Source organism: Gouania willdenowi, chromosome 12 (assembly GCF_900634775.1).
Source record: "Gouania willdenowi chromosome 12, fGouWil2.1, whole genome shotgun sequence".
NCBI lineage: Eukaryota > Metazoa > Chordata > Actinopteri > Blenniiformes > Gobiesocidae > Gouania > Gouania willdenowi.
This window is the reverse complement of record NC_041055.1, coordinates 18,750,952-18,769,214: the sequence shown is the minus strand read 5'-3', so window position 1 is coordinate 18,769,214 and position 18,263 is coordinate 18,750,952. Positions and strand designations below refer to the sequence as shown.

The following is an 18,263-nucleotide window of genomic DNA, read 5'->3' as shown; positions in this document are numbered from 1 at the left end:
ATTACCTCAACTCTAAAAGATGAAGATTTTTTTTTTTAAGGTATTTAAATATTTAGACACGTGCATTAATCACAGGCACATTATTACAAGTAATTCACATGGTTAACGCTTAACTCTGCTGTTTTTCTAGACTTGTATGAAGTCATTTTAAAGAAAATAGGAAAAACAAAGGTCTCCTTTTTTAACTTTTATTATTTTTTGCACATTCTTCATCAACCAAGACGCATTTTTGCTCAAAGTTCATCAGAATTTTCATCTTTTCTCATCTGATAGCTGATGGTTTTCCTATGTGAACTCACAAAGCTTCTCTGTGCCACAAAATACTGGGATATTACTTGAGTTTACATATGCAGACAAACAAAGCTGATGCTGTGTTGGACTTCAACACCACATGATACTGGTGTCCCTGTACAACACCCAACTGGAGTGATTTAAGGTACAAGGACTAGACTCTGGATTTAAGATTAAGAAGAAAAGAAAGTGAACTCACAGTCATGCCACAATTTGGTGTCAATGTGAAGTTTGATGTGTCCTACAACTACTGTAAGTGCAAAATATATTTCTTTTATCAAGACATTTTGCAAACCCAAGCCTAAATCATTTGCATAGTTGAGTCAGAACAAAAATACAAAAGATCAACTGAAATACAGCAAATTATTCACGTTTATTGCCAATACCAGACGTTATTACACCTGAATGTAACCAAGCACTGAGCAGATTGTTCAAGTGATCCATGATGATAGTTCACAAAGCAGCTTTCAGGCATAAAAAAAGCAGTCAAAACTCAAAAAAATTAAATCAGGCTGTAACAAGACCTCCCAAATAAAGAAAAAACCTAGAGGAAGAAAACAAACGATTGAAACTTCTTAAAAGAATAAAGTGCAGCACACATTTAAACACAGAGAGCTTCTTTCTGCTCTCAGAGATTAAACAAGTCTCAGTTTTTTTCTGGACTTCAGCCCTTTTTTTCCCTCTCTCTCTCCTTGGAAATCCAAACTTTAGCCTCTCCAACATGGACAGCAGTCTGCACACGGCACTTGGGCAAGAAAATGGTTGACGTGGCTTCAGGTGCAAGAAAATAATCAGATATGGGGAGTTGATATTTTAAATGCCTTGTAACACAGATGTTCTGGGATGTCTGTTCTCTACTTTTAACCAGTGGACTCTATGGTTGCTTTGTTATTAACAAAAGGATTCCAATATGTATCGTCTTACTTTCACTAAATAAGTATTTCTACTTGTTTATATTGACTTTGTTCACCTGATTCCTGGGAAAATTGCTTGACCAAAGTTGCAACTTTCTGACAACTTTCACTTGTAGTCTATCTCAACAAGAACCTTCTTTACAATCTTGAACTCCTTTACTGTTATTCCAATATAATAACATGCATCTACCTCTTCAAGCAGACAGGAAATTCATACCTATAGTTATATCTACAGCATTTCCTCCAGGAATAAGGTGGATACATTTTATTCAGAAATTCACAAATGTGATGTAATTCACATTAGGAAATTGAACCCATTGACAGAGGATATGTCTATACAGAATATTGTTTTGCATTGTTACCCTTTTACATGGGAACATGAACGTTTGATTTTTCAGTGGACACTTGGGGTACTATATTGGGTGAATAATATGCACTTATGTTTCCTACTGCTGTCGCGCATCTGTTGGAGGTTTTACGATTCAGTAACTGACAAACATTGTGGTCATGATCTAACCTCTCTAACCAGTGAGACAGAATACTTTCTCAACTTTAGTTGTGATGAGATAATGTGCTAGAAAACCCAACATTATCATTGCAATGTCGTTTAAATACGGTTTGTACCCGACGTATCTAAAGCAATGATAACTATTCTTGACACTAAGCTTCCATTGGTCTGTTCTGGGATCAGTGGGAGACAGCAAACATAAAAGCTTTGTGATGGAAATAATAAAAACTATTCAATAAAGGTTTGAATACTGTTAAAGGTGAATCAAATGAATCCATTGAACTCCAAACCGGCTCTAACCTTTCCTATGTTCTCTTCTTTCTCAAACACACAATCCTCTCTAATCAAGTGGCTCTACTATAGATATATGATGATAGACAAAACTTCCTGTGATAGAAGCAGCAGGCTTGCTAACAAACCACTAAGTATTTACCCAGTTATGGTGAATTTTTATTTATTGTAGAAAACATTGAAATAATTGTGTTGATAACATGTATAGCCTGTATATGGCGCTCTTATTTTGAAAGGCTTAACGTTTGTGCATTTAGCACTACATTGTATTAAGTGATTTTTCATAAAGTTGAGCTGTCTGTTCTACTTAAAGCATCCGTAGTTTGTTTTATATCTTTTTAAGCTTATGCTATTATAACACAGGAAGTTGCACCCATATTGATGACGTAGCAGGCCTTTGAACAAAGTGGTTACAATGAGATACCACCTTATCTACCAGTCCAGGACTTGGTACAGATAGTCAGAGTTAGTGTTTGATCTACTGACCTCCTCAAACTTAACCCTTTCCGAGATTTTTCCTGTTCTCATTTTGCATGCATGTGTATACAACAATTAGTCATGTTTTCTACACAGTCCTGACAACCTGTTGGTGGCATTGCTCAAATAGACCCCTAAAGTCAATAAATGAAAATAATTTAGCACTACAACAAAAGACTATTTCCAGTACTAATGTTGAATTTTAACAAACTTCTGATTGAAGCATTTTGAGCCTTTAGCCAGAAAAAGCAAGACACTGGTACATCGTTTTCCACCATCACAGATATGCAGAGTGCGTAGATATGATCTCATCGCTATTATACTTTAGCAGGTAAAAAGCAACCAGGCCAAGTTAGACAATAAAAAAAGTACACAGCATCAGCTGCTGTTAGAGCCTGTCCTGTTTTTCTTGTAAAAAGAAATTCACAGAAATAAGAACCAATGACAATAAAGCATTGATTAAACCATCACTGCTTTAGGTGGTCAACGAATTAGCCTAAAATATCTCCAAACTTCACCTTTTATTTAACAAAAAAAAGTGTTCTTTTCCATCGTATTGCAGTTTCTCTTTCACAATTATTGGGGCCTGAACCAGACCAACACACACACTTGGGGTCCATATATTTGCCATTTAAACAGCACCAGCACTCAGTGGGACCAGCTGACAAATGCACTGCTTTCTACAGACAAACAAAGCCCTCGGAAGTGTTGCATCACACAGGATACAGAACCACTGATCAGTCAGCAATGCTTCCTCAACTCCGACATAATTCTGTTCCCAAATGGTATTTGTGTGACCTCTGTTACAAGTCCTACATCATGCCACAGATTTAAAACCAAACCAGAGAGATTATACTTTTTGTTGGTTCTTAATACCTTATTTATGTTACCGTAATTATGTGATCGAGTTGACATGGCTTTTTGTTTTTAAAAAGTTGAAAGCATGTTAAATAATGTTTAATGCACAGCATGCGCTATAGTAGACCAAAACCTCAGTAACCAACAGTATCAATGGGATATATTTTGCCTTTATCTGCAGTTTTTGAAGTGAGAACGACTGATGATTGTCCTCCTGTCTGGCTTCCAAATCCTCCAGAGGAATTTGCCATGAGTGGAGAACCTTAAGAGCCCAAATCAGGGTTCCAGTGAGGGATGAAGGAAAGCTAAGTTTAATCTTGTAATCACTAAGAAGTCTCCATCATGCGCATGTCATCCGTCTCTGTAGTGTCGTCCTTAGTCAACCACCCCGAGTTTGTCCAAAGTCCAGCATTAAAGTGTCGCTTTGCAGTAAAATCTGCCACCTGCTGGAGGAAGATAGAATGAGAAATTTCATTGGTTGCATATTTCAGGGAATTCGACTATTGAGTCAATCTTTTTTTATCCTATAGTGTGATGGATAAACATGTAAATGCTACCTCAGAGCCAAGGAGTTTGCATGTTCTCCTAACTCTCCTAAAAGTGTGTAGGTTTGTTGGTTTTATCTAATAAAAACATTCCTAGTACAGATTTATTACCACGCACTAACATTCGTTGCTTTAAAACAAATCTGTATCAAATATTTGTTTCCTCGATTTCTGGGTGAAGTAAGATTCAAAAACTACAAAAGCAGGAGCAATCAATAAGAACAGTTCCTAAACAGTGGGGACATCTCTTGCTTTAGCAAGTGAATTATTTAGCAGCCATTCAAGTTGTAGGGGCCAGTGAAGGGACACGGCCCCGTTTCCTCTTTGTTCAAAAACAAACAGCAGGCAGTGATCAAACAGCAACCAGCCATTCAAGGTATATCTCTTATTTTGTTCAAAAGTAACCAACTTTGATTGCAATGTGTTCTTCTTGCTCTACAACTCTCTGGGGCAGATTTACAAAATTTTTAGTGGTATTAAAATGTATGCAAACATTACATCACATGCTAATAAGGAGTACAAAGCCCAGGGACTTCCCAATCCACCCTCATTCCATTTAGCGAGTTTCCCCATAATTAATATGCATAGTAGGGGGCGCAAAAATACGGAAGGAGGAAATGCAAATACATTTAGGCAGGGGGAGCAATACGATTCAGGAAATCTCGAACTGCTTGCGGTGACAGTTTTAGTGCCAGAAAGTACGACTGAAAGGCTGGTGCAAACACACTCAGAGATCATCAATGTAGTAAATGTGAACAGAAAACACAGCGGAGATGAAAAAAAAGGCTCCAGTTGTGAGTGAGTGAGCGAGCGAGTGACGTGCGTCCATCTCTCCTCCGCAGATCTCTGTCTCACCCACACGCACGCGATCAGCCGCGAGCATGCACCCATCAGTCACTCACAGTCACAGCCACGCACATTGCTCCACTACGGGATGAATAAAGAATATCTATCTATCTGCTGTAATTCATCCATTACTTTTATTCGTTATTTTTAACACCTCCAATTCTGCAGCTTCACATTTTTATTTTCGCTTCCGCGCAATCATGTTCACCCTCCATGTTCAACACAACACGTACAAAAAGCTCGGAGCAAAATATTGAAAAGATGAGTATGTACTTACTGGAGAAAAATAGTCAGTAGATTCTTTGGGGTCGGGTCTGCAGTATGTGCCACTGTTCTGCTCTTCAACATTGGCTGTATTGCTTCTACATGTCACTGAATATTCCTTAACTCTATGTTTAAAGGCTTCAAGCTCCGTATGGAAGACCTCTAGGTAGACGTCTTGTCCTTCCTTCATAAATTACAAAGAAACCATGACTTCAGAAGATGAAGAAAAAAACACTTAAGTCAAAAATATGTTCTGTCGTTTTGTGCAAACACAAATAAGACTTCAATAATAATTCATAAATGGGTTGGGTTTTACTTTGGCTTTGTGGAAAAAGTGCCTGAAGCAGCCTCGAGGATCCTGTTGAGAGTTTGAAGCCATTTCCAAAATGAACTGCATCACAACAGCTTGGTGTGCAACCTGATCCATCAGTGCTTCTTTCTGAGGGAAATAACACAATAGGTAACATCTGTTTCACACCTTACCCTTCAGATTTAATGTACTAGTGATGTTCTATTGAGGTCAATGAAACAGTGGATGGAAGTGATAATCACAATACTTACCCCTTCTTGTTGTAGTCTCATGCACCACAAAATTAAATAGTTGGCGGTTTCCTCACAGATGAGCTGAGGCGTGTCAGCTAAAAATCTTTGACTGTCGTCCCATCTTCTCAACATACCTAATCAAAAAAAGACGACGACAAACCGTATTAATGTATTTACTAGAATAAAACAAATCACTATTAAAATGCTTATAGTAGTTCCATGTATAGAGGAGTATAAGAGACGAAAGACAGATATTGGGGATGTGCTGGGAAACATCATCAAAGTGTGTTTTAGGTCTCTAAATCAGTGGTGTGGACTCGAGTCATGAATTTAATAACTTGAGACTCGACTGCACAATATATCATTTGGGCATCGTAATCACAATGTGCTTGTGCGCAATAGTCACATCCCAGAACCTTGCACACATTTGTCCAGCGAAAGTGACTGTCCGGAGGCAGAACTTTGTACCGACCACTATCTTTGGTGGAATGACTGAACTGGCTGAACCACTGAACGTCTCCTTGAACCAAAAGTTCAAAAACAAGCTTCAGAATTTGTGGGATGGATGCAGACATCAGTGCAGGTTAATTGTCCCACACGAAATGGTGACAATTCCTGTATTTTTTCATATTTCAATATGTATCGCAGGGTTAAAGAGAAAAAAAAACACTGCAATTTCAGCCTTTTGACTCGAAAAAGGCCATTCACGCATTCATAAAGGGATTGCTGCTACCATCAATGATCAATTGGAGGCATTGAACACAAATAAGTAGGCTTTACATCCATCTAATCAGCTATATCAAATCGGTTGATATTTTACACTTTTTGCAATTGATGTGATGGGCTATGAGTGAAGCTCACATTTACACCTGTCAAGATTTTAAAAAGCAGAGCCTTACTTTTGATTGCTGAATATCCGCCATGTTTACTGAATCCATAGCTACTGACTTCATTGCGCGATTGTGCGTCCAATGTTATGTTCAGGTCCTGCATGGAAATCGGCAACTCTTCCACTCCCTCACAGTCACAAGTAGAGCTGTGTATCCTGGCCACTTTCCTGAACCATTTGGATTAGTAAGATTTTGAATCGATTAATCGCGATTCGATTTCGATTCAGTATTGATCTTTCAAATTTCACTTGGATATCAATAAGATGGTTCCAAACTTCTGAGTTAAGATGGGGCACCTTACCCAGCGGAGCTTCGTCTGCCATGTTTGCACTGAATTGAATGCACTCTCGCATTGAGCAGGCACAATTGTCGACTTTGATAACACCACACTTAGTGCGAGACGACTGGGGTTGGATTAAAAAAGAAAATTGATTTCAGCACCTATGAATTGATTTTGGAAAACTTCAATTAAATCAATTCAAGATCAATTAAAGGAACTTTTTTTCCTTTCCTTTTACGTGAATTGGTTCTAGATAGTGCTGAATGAAATTGATAAATACCTAAAAAAGTACCAAATTCTGTACCCATCCATCCCTACTAATATGATCGGATCGTTTTTTAAACTCACTTATCAGTAATCGACCAAAAATCCAGATTGTGTAAACTGTACAAATAAACCTGAATATGCACGAGCATGGTGCTTTAGAACAGGTGGGATTTATCAAGACTGCTGTTCGTATGACTCTTGTTTGCACGTTTCATAAATACAGATCTTTTTTTGTACTTATGCACATTTTAAATTTCATTCGTATTTGAATTTAGAACAGATTAATAAATGAGGCCCCTGGATTACTGAAAAAAGTGAAATACTTACTGCAGGATGTCAAATAACTACACCTCAAGTAATACAGACAAACACATATTTCCAACCAGTGCAAACCCAATCTGCAGATGAGAAATGATGGCAATAGTGATGCTGCGTTACACTTACCAAAATACCTGAGTTCCTGTTCATACTTTTGTTGAAATGATTTGCACTTGTCCTGATCCATTTCTACAGGTTGTTTTTGGACATTGATGATACTCTGGACAGAAATAAACATGGACCAAAAACCTTTACAAAGCAGCTTAAAAGTTCTCCTCATATCAATTCTGCTTGTGGCCGTTTGCAGACTTACCCTATCGAAAACATCCCAGCTTCCGACAGCTCCCAACACGAGGCTGCGGTTTGGTTCCTGACCACCCAGCATGCTCTCTTTCCTACGCCACTCCTCCAAGGTGTGTGTGAGTTCTGTAGGGCACGTCAGAGTCCGTGCATGTTCCTGTTCCACTGACTCAGAGCTGTGGACCTCTAAGGAACATAGTTGGTCCTGTGCCTCAGCCAACCTCCAACTGGAGAGGATGGAGGCCTTTACACAGCGCTGCTGGTTTTGACACAATGCAGAAAGACAAGGATGGGATGCTGGTTGCTGGTGTGAGGTAAGACATCAAGAGAAAAATTAATTAGATTAAATATGAAGATGTGAACACCAACAAAAGACAAATCCATGCTCTGATATTGACATTTTTAACCAAAACCTTGAATATAAAATCAAGTTAACAACATTAAGGATGACATTGTGATCTTGGTTGTAAGGATTCCTCCATGTTGAATGCTTGAGAATGAAACCATGTTACAGTATTTACAGTATGTTCTACAGAAAAAACATAACTAAGCTTAAACATAAGGGTTTGGCAAAAAGTTATGTTAAAAATATTGTAATTCCCTCTCTGCTTAGTAAGATGACTGTTTTTGCTGCCAATTGTTTTTCAAAACAAGTGAAAAAGATAGATTGAGTGTGTCTCTTTGTACACAGCAACTAAAGTACAGATACAGTCCATGTAGTCAAAGGAAGCTTCTTAAACTACTATAATTATAAGTCAACTGTAAGGGCTTTTGAAGAGTGGCAGTTCTAGTTTTGACTTACAAATTACAGTAGTTAGTTTCCTTGTGCTTTAAATAGTTTATATATTTGGTCTGTTTTCTGGAATTTTGAGCATGTTTATTGTCGTTTTGTGCATTTTTCAATCCTTTGTGTGTTTTTGGAGTCATATTGTATATTTTTTTTTGTTTTTTTGTCATTATGGGTGATTATGGATCTATTTTGTGCTTTATGTTGTTGTTCATGATGCTTTCTACATACATTTGTTTTTTTTAATTATTTCTGTGTGTTTTGCAGTGTTTGTGTTTATTTGGGGTCATATCGTATATTCTGTTGTCAATTTGAATCGAACCAAATTAAACAGAGGCACATCTGGCCCCTGGGCTCCCAGTTGCCCATGTTTGGTTATAAGGACACAGTTTCAATTACTGTAAGCATTTACGTTTTAACCCAAAAACACTTAAATTAATAATACGTCTTATATTGCAAAATTTCCACCCATATCTCTGCAGACTGAATATTATGAGGCACCTTTGCAGTGCTAATGAAAGTGAATAACAACAGTCCAACTCCAAACATAGGTTTTAAACTCTTGACCAATGATGATCCTAAACAACTGTGCAGAATGAGCCCAGGGAGCTAAAAATAAAATGTCACTGCTTAATGAAGCCAATGTCTGGGAATAACATGAATTTGAGACATGGGGTGTGAGGTTTTCCCACCAGTGTGAAGATAAACACACTCAGGGTTGAGAGCAGGACGATTGAACTCATAGTTTGGGTGCCAGAGACAAATCAAGTCTAATTTGATCTCCTGTCTGCTGAACCAAAAATAAAACTAAGAAATGATCTACTTTATTCTATTTTTTATTTACTTAAAGGTGCAGTCTGCAACTCTTATAAGTGACTTTCTGTCATATTTGCTAAAGCTGTCACTATTAGAGGTGTCCCGATCCGATATTGATATCGGTCCAGTATCAGCTAGAAAACGAATATCGGATTTTATCGGCCTGCATCTAAAATCACCAATAAGCTCTCCGATAAAATTTTCTGCTCCAACACTTCTATCCATGTGGTTCACACTCCAACAAAGTAACCTACTGCTGCTGACTATTGTTCCATGTCCGAGTACCATCACTTAATCAAGCTTTTTCTAACATTCCACACTACAAAATAAGTAATAAATGTATGTATGATTTGTGCTGTTATCATATCGGCTCAATATCGGTATCGGTCCCTCCAGCTGCTCCTACAGCCTTTGGCAGATTGCCAGAATGCACAGTGACCGAGCAAAAAGAACCAATCAGAGCCAGGATTGTGTTTGATGGGCTGTCTGACAGCTGTTGCTCACAGGCCCCACCCCTTTCCCGGAGCTGTAGCGCCATCTTTTTTACAGTGTATGGTCTGGAGGAGTAGAAGATGGAATTGGTGACTTTTCTGCTTGAAAGGTAATTACTGCTGCTTGATATACATTATGTTTGATATGTAATTGTTACACGAGAACTCTGTCGTGCATGTGTTTGCTCAAATGCATGCAGCAGGCTCCGTGTGGGCTGTTGTGACACTGTGTTGTTGCTGCTGCTGCTGCTGAGGTGTGTGCACATTGAGAGAGAGAAGCGCTCCAGTAAAATGCTTTTAACAGAATATGTTATATTACTGTGATGTTGCTGTTGGACTAACGTTAGCTTGTTAGCTGCTCTGAGGGAGGGACTTTGGAAAGTTTGGAGGCAGGGCAACAGAGCAGCAGGGAGGGAGGGGGAGAGAGGGATCTGAGAGTTGCGGGCTGCACCTTTAACATTTATTTAATTATTTAATTTCAACACCGGAGGCTTTAAAAATTGAGGATTTAAGAAGAATTAGTGAAAGACAAAGACACCTTAGCACTAATGCTGCAACAACGAATCAATGTAATCGATAATAATCAATTATCAAATGCATCGACAATGAATTGCGTCATCGATTCGTAGTGTTGCGCAACGATGTCGCGGAACTGTGATGTCACCGTCATGGAGACGGCGCGGAGCAAGAGAAGGAGAGGAGAAGAGGAGCATGGTACGATGGTGAAAGCAGAGAAAAAAAATAAAAACAAAGTGTCAAAAGTGTGGGAGCACTTTTCATTAAACGATAAGAAGACGCAGGTAAATTCCAAGATTTGCAAGTCGGACCTGGTATGGCACGGGAGTACGACCGCAATGATGCAGTACCTGAGACGTAGGCTAGTCGGAGTGGAAACTTTTTTAGGTTTTAAGTGTGAAAGGTGGTTCCAGCTGCCTCAAAGTGCGCTGGAGGAGGCTTGGCAGGCAGAGATGTCAAGCAGGACAACCTTCACCTGTAAGTGATAATGTGTGGGACGAGTCTGTGTGTCATTGTATTGTCCAATTATCGTTACATATTTTACACATCTTAAGTTTAGAGATGTTATATGAAACAAGTCTTGGTAAAAGTTTTTGATTTGGATTTAATGTTCATTTGTTATTGCTCTTAAATCTCAGGTCCCTTTATGCAACAAAAATACCTCTTTTTTTATGCACTTATTAAAACCTTTTTTATATATAGCATTTATTTGTGTGTTTATGTTATTACAGATGTTTGATAAAGCAAAGCCATTCAAAACTGTTTTATTATTTATGATTTTATATCTTATCAGCTCTGGGACATTTCCAACTAAGAACATGCTATGCAGTTTTTGTACTATTTTTTTTTTTTTTTAAATTTTAAACTAATGTTCTGTTATGTACCTCATTGCGAAGTTTAGTTTATAAAACAAGTCCTGGTAACAGTTTTTGATTTGGATTTAATGTTTGTTGTTATTGCTCTAAAATCTCAGGTCCCTTTAAGCAACAAATACCTATTTTTTATGCACTTCTTTAAAACTTTTTTTTTTTATTATTTATGATGTGATATCTAATCAGCTCTGGGACATTTCAAATGAGAACATGTGCACTTTTTGTACTGTTGTCTTTTTTAACTGTGATGTTAAATAAAGATTCACATTTTTAAAAATGTTCCTCGTTAATCCGATTAATCGATTATAAAAAGTTAGATTAATCGATTACTAAAATAATCGTTTGTTGCAGCCCTACTTAACACATTATTAAACTTAGAATTTTACTTAACATTTGAGAAAAATAAAAATACAAATAAAGTATAAGAACTGTACTGGTAGATTATTCCAGATTCTTACTCCTGTAACATAAAAGACTGATTCTCATTGTCCAAAAGAGGTTTGGCGCATTAGAGTAAAGTAATCAAGTCATCTACTCTATTGTAGTGTCATGATGATTTAAATACACAAAGAAAGAAAGAAAGAAAGAATTCAATGACATTGTGGGACTGTTAAGAACAAACATGATATTAAAACCTATAAATTATAGCATGTCTAAAGTGAAGACTAATCATACATTTATATGACTAATGTGATGTTTTTATTTGTATTGTTTTCACTGTATAATCATCATCATCATCACTTTTAGTCTTATATCAGCTATTTAGAGCAGTGCTTCTCAAGCTTTTTGGATCCAGGGACCACTTTCCAGGGTAGAAAAGTTTTCAATCCTCACTCATAATTGTAAACACAATTTTTCTGCCACTTGTACTAGGGGTGTCCCAATACGATATCAATTTGATATCGGACTGCATCTAAAATCTCTGATATAATATATATCTATTGGTTTTTTGCATTTTTTTGTATATCTTCTATTTTATTGATTTATTTTATTCAATCATAGAATATTCTTATTCTAAAAGGTTCATTATTATATGTAACCCATTGGTTTATAATAAATGGGTCTGTTTTTTTAAATAATCAAGCCTTTTCTAACATTCCACACTACAAAATAAGTAATAAAAGTAAGTATGATTTGTGCTGTTATCGTATCGCATCGGTATTGAACAATATGTAAGGCTACAATATCGGTATCGTATCGTAAGTGGAAAAGTTGTATCGGGACATCCCTAATTTGTACCAATAAATGCCTTAAGATTGATCTATTATTTGAGTGCCTTAATTAGGATCATTGTATTGTTGCAAAAGTACATGTATAGTCATGTAAAATGTGTTTATTATACTGTCAATAAACAAAACATCTGCAGAATTACTTGAAAAAAATTACCTACTTTTTTGCATGATTTTATAGCCATTGAGACAACCATCGCAGTTCACAGTGATACTACAGTGTCATGTCCACTATCCATATACTGTACATGTAAAATGTATGTTTGTTTTATTGGTACATTTGTCTTCATATGAAATAATACACTTTTGTAACAAAGGAAAATAATAACAGTAATATAGTATTTTATTAATTGCCATTACTACTATTATTATTCCACGGAGCCTAGGGCTGGGCAATTTAATGTGATTCAAGATATATTGAGTTTTCTATTTTGGCGATATAGAAAATGACAATACCGTCTTTATCGAGATATATCTACAGTATATTTTTTTTTACTTGTTTTTATTCATACAAGCACACAGTACAAATCACATCATACTGTATGATGTGATTTGTACTGTGTGCTTGAATTACAAGTATTTAATATAATTCATGGAGTACAGTCAAACAGTGTTCTTCTTTACAATTTTCACTTATTTCTGAGATATTTATTTTTACATCTTATTTTGTATTAAAATACTCGTTTTAGGAGTCGCTGCTTTTGTTACTTCTCAGAACAGCATGGAAAGCACAGTTAAATGGATGGCTGATTGTGTCCTAACCCAGACCTACCCTTAAACAAACTCACTCACACATGCTGTCCCTTGGAGGAGAAAAAGCCAATAGTGGCACATATTGTGCAGCTGTTTGTTAATAAATGTTCCTGTGTGTGGCATTTTTCATGAGAAATTTAACGCAGAATTGTCTTTTTGGTCAGACTTTATTGAATTAAAAATATTCAGATTTATGTCGTATATCGCCATTTCGAGAAAAAAAATATTGAAATATGAGTTTTGGTCCATATCGCCCAGCACTAACGGAGCCCCAGTTATGGTATGAGGACTCAATAAGTTAAAGGCTCACGAGATGGTTTAATTCTACTAAGGGAGTATTGGTGCTAATTTGAACCGAACCTCATCAGTTATGAATGACAGAACCCAAACAGGATGCATCACATCATCACAACTGAATGCTGTACCAGAGGAACAGTCAGAGGATAAAAACAGACTGTGACAACAGTCACTTTTGGACGAGCTCACTTTAACTCATCCCAAACAAGCTTAGCACGTTAGCTGCTTTGAGCAGAGTTAATGTTACCCCAAAAGGCCCTGTCAGTGATCGTTTGTTACCTGCTGGTGAGGACAGGCACTGCTGAAACCAGAAGAAGTTGGATTAAACTCCTTGTCAGGGTGTGAAGCTCCGTTACCCAGCCACTCCATGGCAGCTGAACCATTAGCCGCTTAGCTGCGCTGTGGGGCTAGCTAAAGCCAGCGCGAACAGGACAGAGTTTATCCTCTGTCTTCAAACGCCAAACAGAGATAAGCTAGAACAATATACTGGTCGATAAAGTAGAAAAACAGGAAATAAATGGGGGGGAGGGGGGGAAAATGGATAAACCACATGCACTTTTGCTATGACAAGTGTCAGTGCCCAATCCTTTCACGAGCCTGATAGTTTCAGATCCTTCCAACACATGCACGTAGACAACGTCACTTCCTTCACTTCGCCGTTTGTTGAATAATTTTAATAGAACACATTGAAATATGTGACTGATTTGTTGTGTTTTTAATTGTTAATTAGAAATTAATAATTAAAAAAACTATTAAAAAACAAAAAACAAACAGAAAATAAGATAAAAAACAAAATAAATTAGAATTCACTCACAACATAAATTTCCAGTTCTTTTTAAATAGCAGGGTTTCAACCTTTTAAATAGTACACTGTACACGAACTGCCGTACAGCTATCGCGTGGTATAAAAATTTGACCACGTGACCTCACTGTAACGTATTGTTGTGGATATCCGTGTTGCCACATTGGATGGGTTTGAAATCCGTAGCAAAGTTAATATAGGCTGCTGGATTCCTCTATCCAGGACCTTCTTGCAGTGAGGCAAACGTGCTAACCACTATTACACCGTGCATCCCAAATTGTCAAAGTTAGACAATTCTGGCTAAATAGTAAATGTTAAAATGAACTAGATTTAAATAGCGCTTTTATGACAAAGTAGTTCCAAAGCGCTATACAATATCTACTCATTTACATAGGATTAGCACTAAATATGTGAATTAATTCACAATATTTTAAAACAAGCATCATTTTTTTAATTTCATTTTTATCCTTGATTCAAGCTGAATAAGTAATTACATTTACAACAAGCAGTATTCACTATCTTGATTCAGGAATATCACACATTTTAGTAATTAAAGTTTACAATATAAAACCAGTAGTACTGTATTTACTAACTTGATATTTACTAACTGGACCATCACTGATATCACTGTTTACGACGTTACAAGAAACTCACTTTGGTCAAACAGTGCTCACTGAGGACATCTGCTGGTCAATCGATATGGGATTAGAACAGTGTTTTTCAACTTTGGGGTCGAGACACGATGTTGGGTAGCCTGGAGTTTAAATGGGGTCGCTTAAAATGTCTGAAAAATTAAAACAACACACAATCTTAAACAACTATATTCTATACGTTCACTTTTCAAATGCAAATCTAGTTCAACTAAAATAGAGTTAAAAAAATCCCTGAGCTGGCACAACTTGTCACTACACTGTATTTGTAATACAGTATAACAAACATTGTCAAAAACTAATTCTAGGGGAAAAAAAATGCCTTTACTATCACCAGAAATTCTCAGTGACGTCTAGTCAGGGTAGGCAAGGTAGGCAGTACCTACCCAAGGGTGAATTGATTTTTTGATTATTTGTTTTAATTATAATATAATTGTAAATGATTTATTTTTTCATCTCTGATAGCCTACAGTACCTCTATGCTTTTCATATCCCAAATGACTAAACAGCGCTATTTCCTGGTACGGCAGAGACGCTGCACAGTCTCACGCCGCTGTAAGGCCGGAGGAGGCCACGCCCTCTCCCAAAAGCACATTGCTGCTCTGCCTTTATTCCCATAGCGTGTTTTTATGTGTTTGCACATGCACAGTCAGTTCCCCAAGATGAAAACTATTTACGTAAAAAGGCAGCTCTCTACGCTGCTTTTGGACTTACTGCGCTATGCTAAATGCTATACGTACCTTCAGAGTGCATTAGTGAATTGATAAAGCGTGGCAGCTGCTACGTTCTCTAGCGGATGGGTGGGATAACACTACAGACAGGATAACAGCGCTAGAGATGATAAATAAACTTTCTTTTGAGGAAAAACGACAATTTTTAAAAAATGGGAGACCATCACCTGGGCTACCAGACCTTCAGCAAAGGTAAGGTCAGAAAATGTTTTGTAGTTTCCACGGTGAATGGTACAAAAAGAAGGAATGGCTTTGTGGATGGGCCTCACTGAGGCTGTTCCGAGTTGTTGCTGTTGTTGTTGTTGTAATTTTCTCTGTGTTTCTGTGTTTCCAACACGAACAATGGATGCGCTGCCGTGTCAAGAGATATATCTTGTTGGGAGAGTATGGAGGCTGCTATTGAATATTTGTTTGTTTCTTTAATGATGTTTTACGATGTTGATTTTGTTAGATTAACACTTGCCAGCAGAAACATATGGAATTGTCATTGGTGTCGACATTGGTGGTCTCGATTTGCAACGCCCTGCCAACACAACCCTAGTGCTCACGGCACCTCACTGGAAATTCTAGATATCAAAAATTGGGTCACAATCCAAAAATAGGTTATGAACCACTGGATTAGACCTACTTTAGTCATTTCTTTGTGGAGTCCCTTCATTAGATTTTGCGCAGGTTGAAACTCAGTCGTAACCTTCCTCTTTTGTTAGTTTTCTGTGAGCATCTATAATGATAACAGGCCATTTTGACCCATGTCTTAAATCAGATGTAAAATACACTAAAAATATTATCTATCATTTAATTTCCTTACTACTATTGGTTACCTTATTAGGCTTCCTAATCAATGAAAATATTGGTATTAATATTTTTGGTGTAAGCCTTTTTTCTGTCAGTATACCACTAGATTTTTATTGAAACATATTTCAATAATTGTTAACTACATATGTGTAGAACTGCACATGGAAATGTAACATGGATCCTTAGCTTTGTGTTAAATTATAAATTAACACAATTATTTTTCAATAATTTTAATGGCAATTACAATTATCTGAACTCAATTACAGTTTAATCACAATTATGATGGAAACAGATTTTTAAAATTACGATTACAATTGTAATTACGCCATCATTGAAATTAATTATACTTGAGCCCAAACTTGCTCATCACTTTCTCTTTTTTCCTCCTCCAGCCAAACTGGGCGTTGCCATGGAGGTCATTTCTGAAAACCTGGAACAGAGTTGAGGTAGGCTGGGTCGCAGACTAAGTGATCGACGTGAAGCCACCCCACCGACCTGGAGGAGACGGCTGTGGAGCTGCTTAAGGAGTAAAGGGGGTGAAGCCCAAACTGAAGAGCTGATCTAGACTTTGAGAACCTGTCAATTAGGCTTTACGCCGATCTGATCGACTATATCGGATCGGCCGATATTTTTCATTTTATGCAGTTAATGTGATAGGCTGTAATGTCTTAATTTGCCTATCTGATCAATGGTGTTATTGTCGTGATTAAACTGTTTGTAGAAGCTCCTATTGCGTTGTTTTATCTGTCTCATTTACACCGAAGAGTTGTTTGCTTTATGTGACACCATTTTATTTCACTCGTATTTGTGCACAAAGGTGAAAACCTATGCGCCCAGATCCAAAATGTCTTTCGGTTGGAGTGGAGTGGCTGAGCGCCGGACTTCTTCCCCAGTCTACTGGCTCTGAAAGCGGGGGCAATGTGTGTGTGCGCGCTTGTTTTTTTAGCGGAGCAATGCGCTCCGTTTACTTTCGGTATCATACCGGAGACTTCTGTCCGTTTCAGGGTGATGGTGGACACAGAACTCCCTTGCTTCACAGCAGTCATTGAGTATGACATTGGACTCCGGTTTAAATCGACAGCTGCAACGTTATTTTGCCAATCACTCAAAAACAGCATTATAATCGATCTGCTCCGGTAGAACGCTACCTCACTCTACACACTGGTCAAGCAGTTAAAGGGCCACGCACCCACACACACACCCACTCTGACAGCAAATGTTATGTCCATATCCTGAATAGAAATTCTTCAACTCTTCCACTCCCTTACAGTCACAAGGCTGTGTTTAGGTCCCGAAACATGGTACCGTTTGATTTTCTGTGAATCTGTATCAGCTGGTATTCGGTCAGTACCTTAAAAAAACAACCTAAATTCATATGAGTGGATTGGTGATTAGTGATCTTTTTTTTTAAAAACTCACTGATTGTGTAACGCCTACTGTCAATTGAACATAACAGACAAGACAAGGGTGGAGGACAAACTCTCAGCTCTGGGTCATTAATGGAGCTTTGACAGGAACAATGACTAAAAAGACTCCAACAATCATTAATTTATATCATAATTTATATCTCATAAAACCTTTGATGTTTGAACATCAATTTATTTGAAACCGACTCATTCTCTTTCCAAACACTCATAGTTTGATGTTTGCAAACGAGCTGTAATAAAGAGAAAGAAAGTGATGACAGTATGTAGTCCATGCTCTCATTCAGCAGGAGATCAACAGGAAGTCATAGTAATAATAATAATAATATATCAATTTTATATAGCCATTTTCTGGGAACTTTTACAGAAGTCAGGGATTATTCTTTCACTCCACACTTAGTGGTCGTAAGCTACCTTTGTAGCCACAGCTGCCCTGGGGCAGACTGACGGATGCGAGGCTGCCATAGTGCGCTATCGGCCCCTCCGACCACCACTAACACTCACTCAC

The 18,263-nt window shown here is 37.5% G+C and overlaps 1 protein-coding gene across 2 annotated transcripts; it reads right to left on the bottom strand.

The window, feature by feature from the left end:
* Positions 1–172: 172 nt before the first annotated feature.
* cdc37l1 (cell division cycle 37-like 1) lies at positions 173–13,981 on the bottom strand. Of its 2 annotated transcripts, none has more exons than XM_028462872.1 (7): positions 13,633–13,981; positions 7,606–7,896; positions 7,419–7,512; positions 5,556–5,671; positions 5,311–5,433; positions 5,008–5,178; positions 173–3,782 (listed from the first exon to the last, which is right to left on the bottom strand). In XM_028462872.1, the coding sequence occupies exons 1-7, from the start codon at positions 13,720–13,722 to the stop codon at positions 3,666–3,668; spliced, it is 1,002 nt and encodes a 333-aa protein (XP_028318673.1). In that variant the 5' UTR covers positions 13,723–13,981; the 3' UTR covers positions 173–3,665. The 2 variants fall into 2 exon arrangements, with proteins under 2 accessions (XP_028318673.1, XP_028318672.1); XM_028462871.1 differs by having other exon boundaries at positions 173–3,785; positions 13,633–13,980.
* Positions 13,982–18,263: the final 4,282 nt, after the last annotated feature.

Excerpts from the sequence above, each read along its gene's own strand:
- cdc37l1 (XM_028462871.1), bottom strand. The coding sequence starts at position 13,722 with ATGGAGTGGCTGGGTAACGGAGCTTCACACCCTGACAAGGAGTTTAAT. Across the intron at positions 5,179-5,310 it reads ACTTTTTCCACAAAGCCAAA|GAAGGACAAGACGTCTACCT; the intron begins GTAAAACCCAAC and ends TAATTTATGAAG. Across the intron at positions 3,786-5,007 it reads CTACTGACTATTTTTCTCCA|CAGGTGGCAGATTTTACTGC; the intron begins GTAAGTACATAC and ends ATCTTCCTCCAG.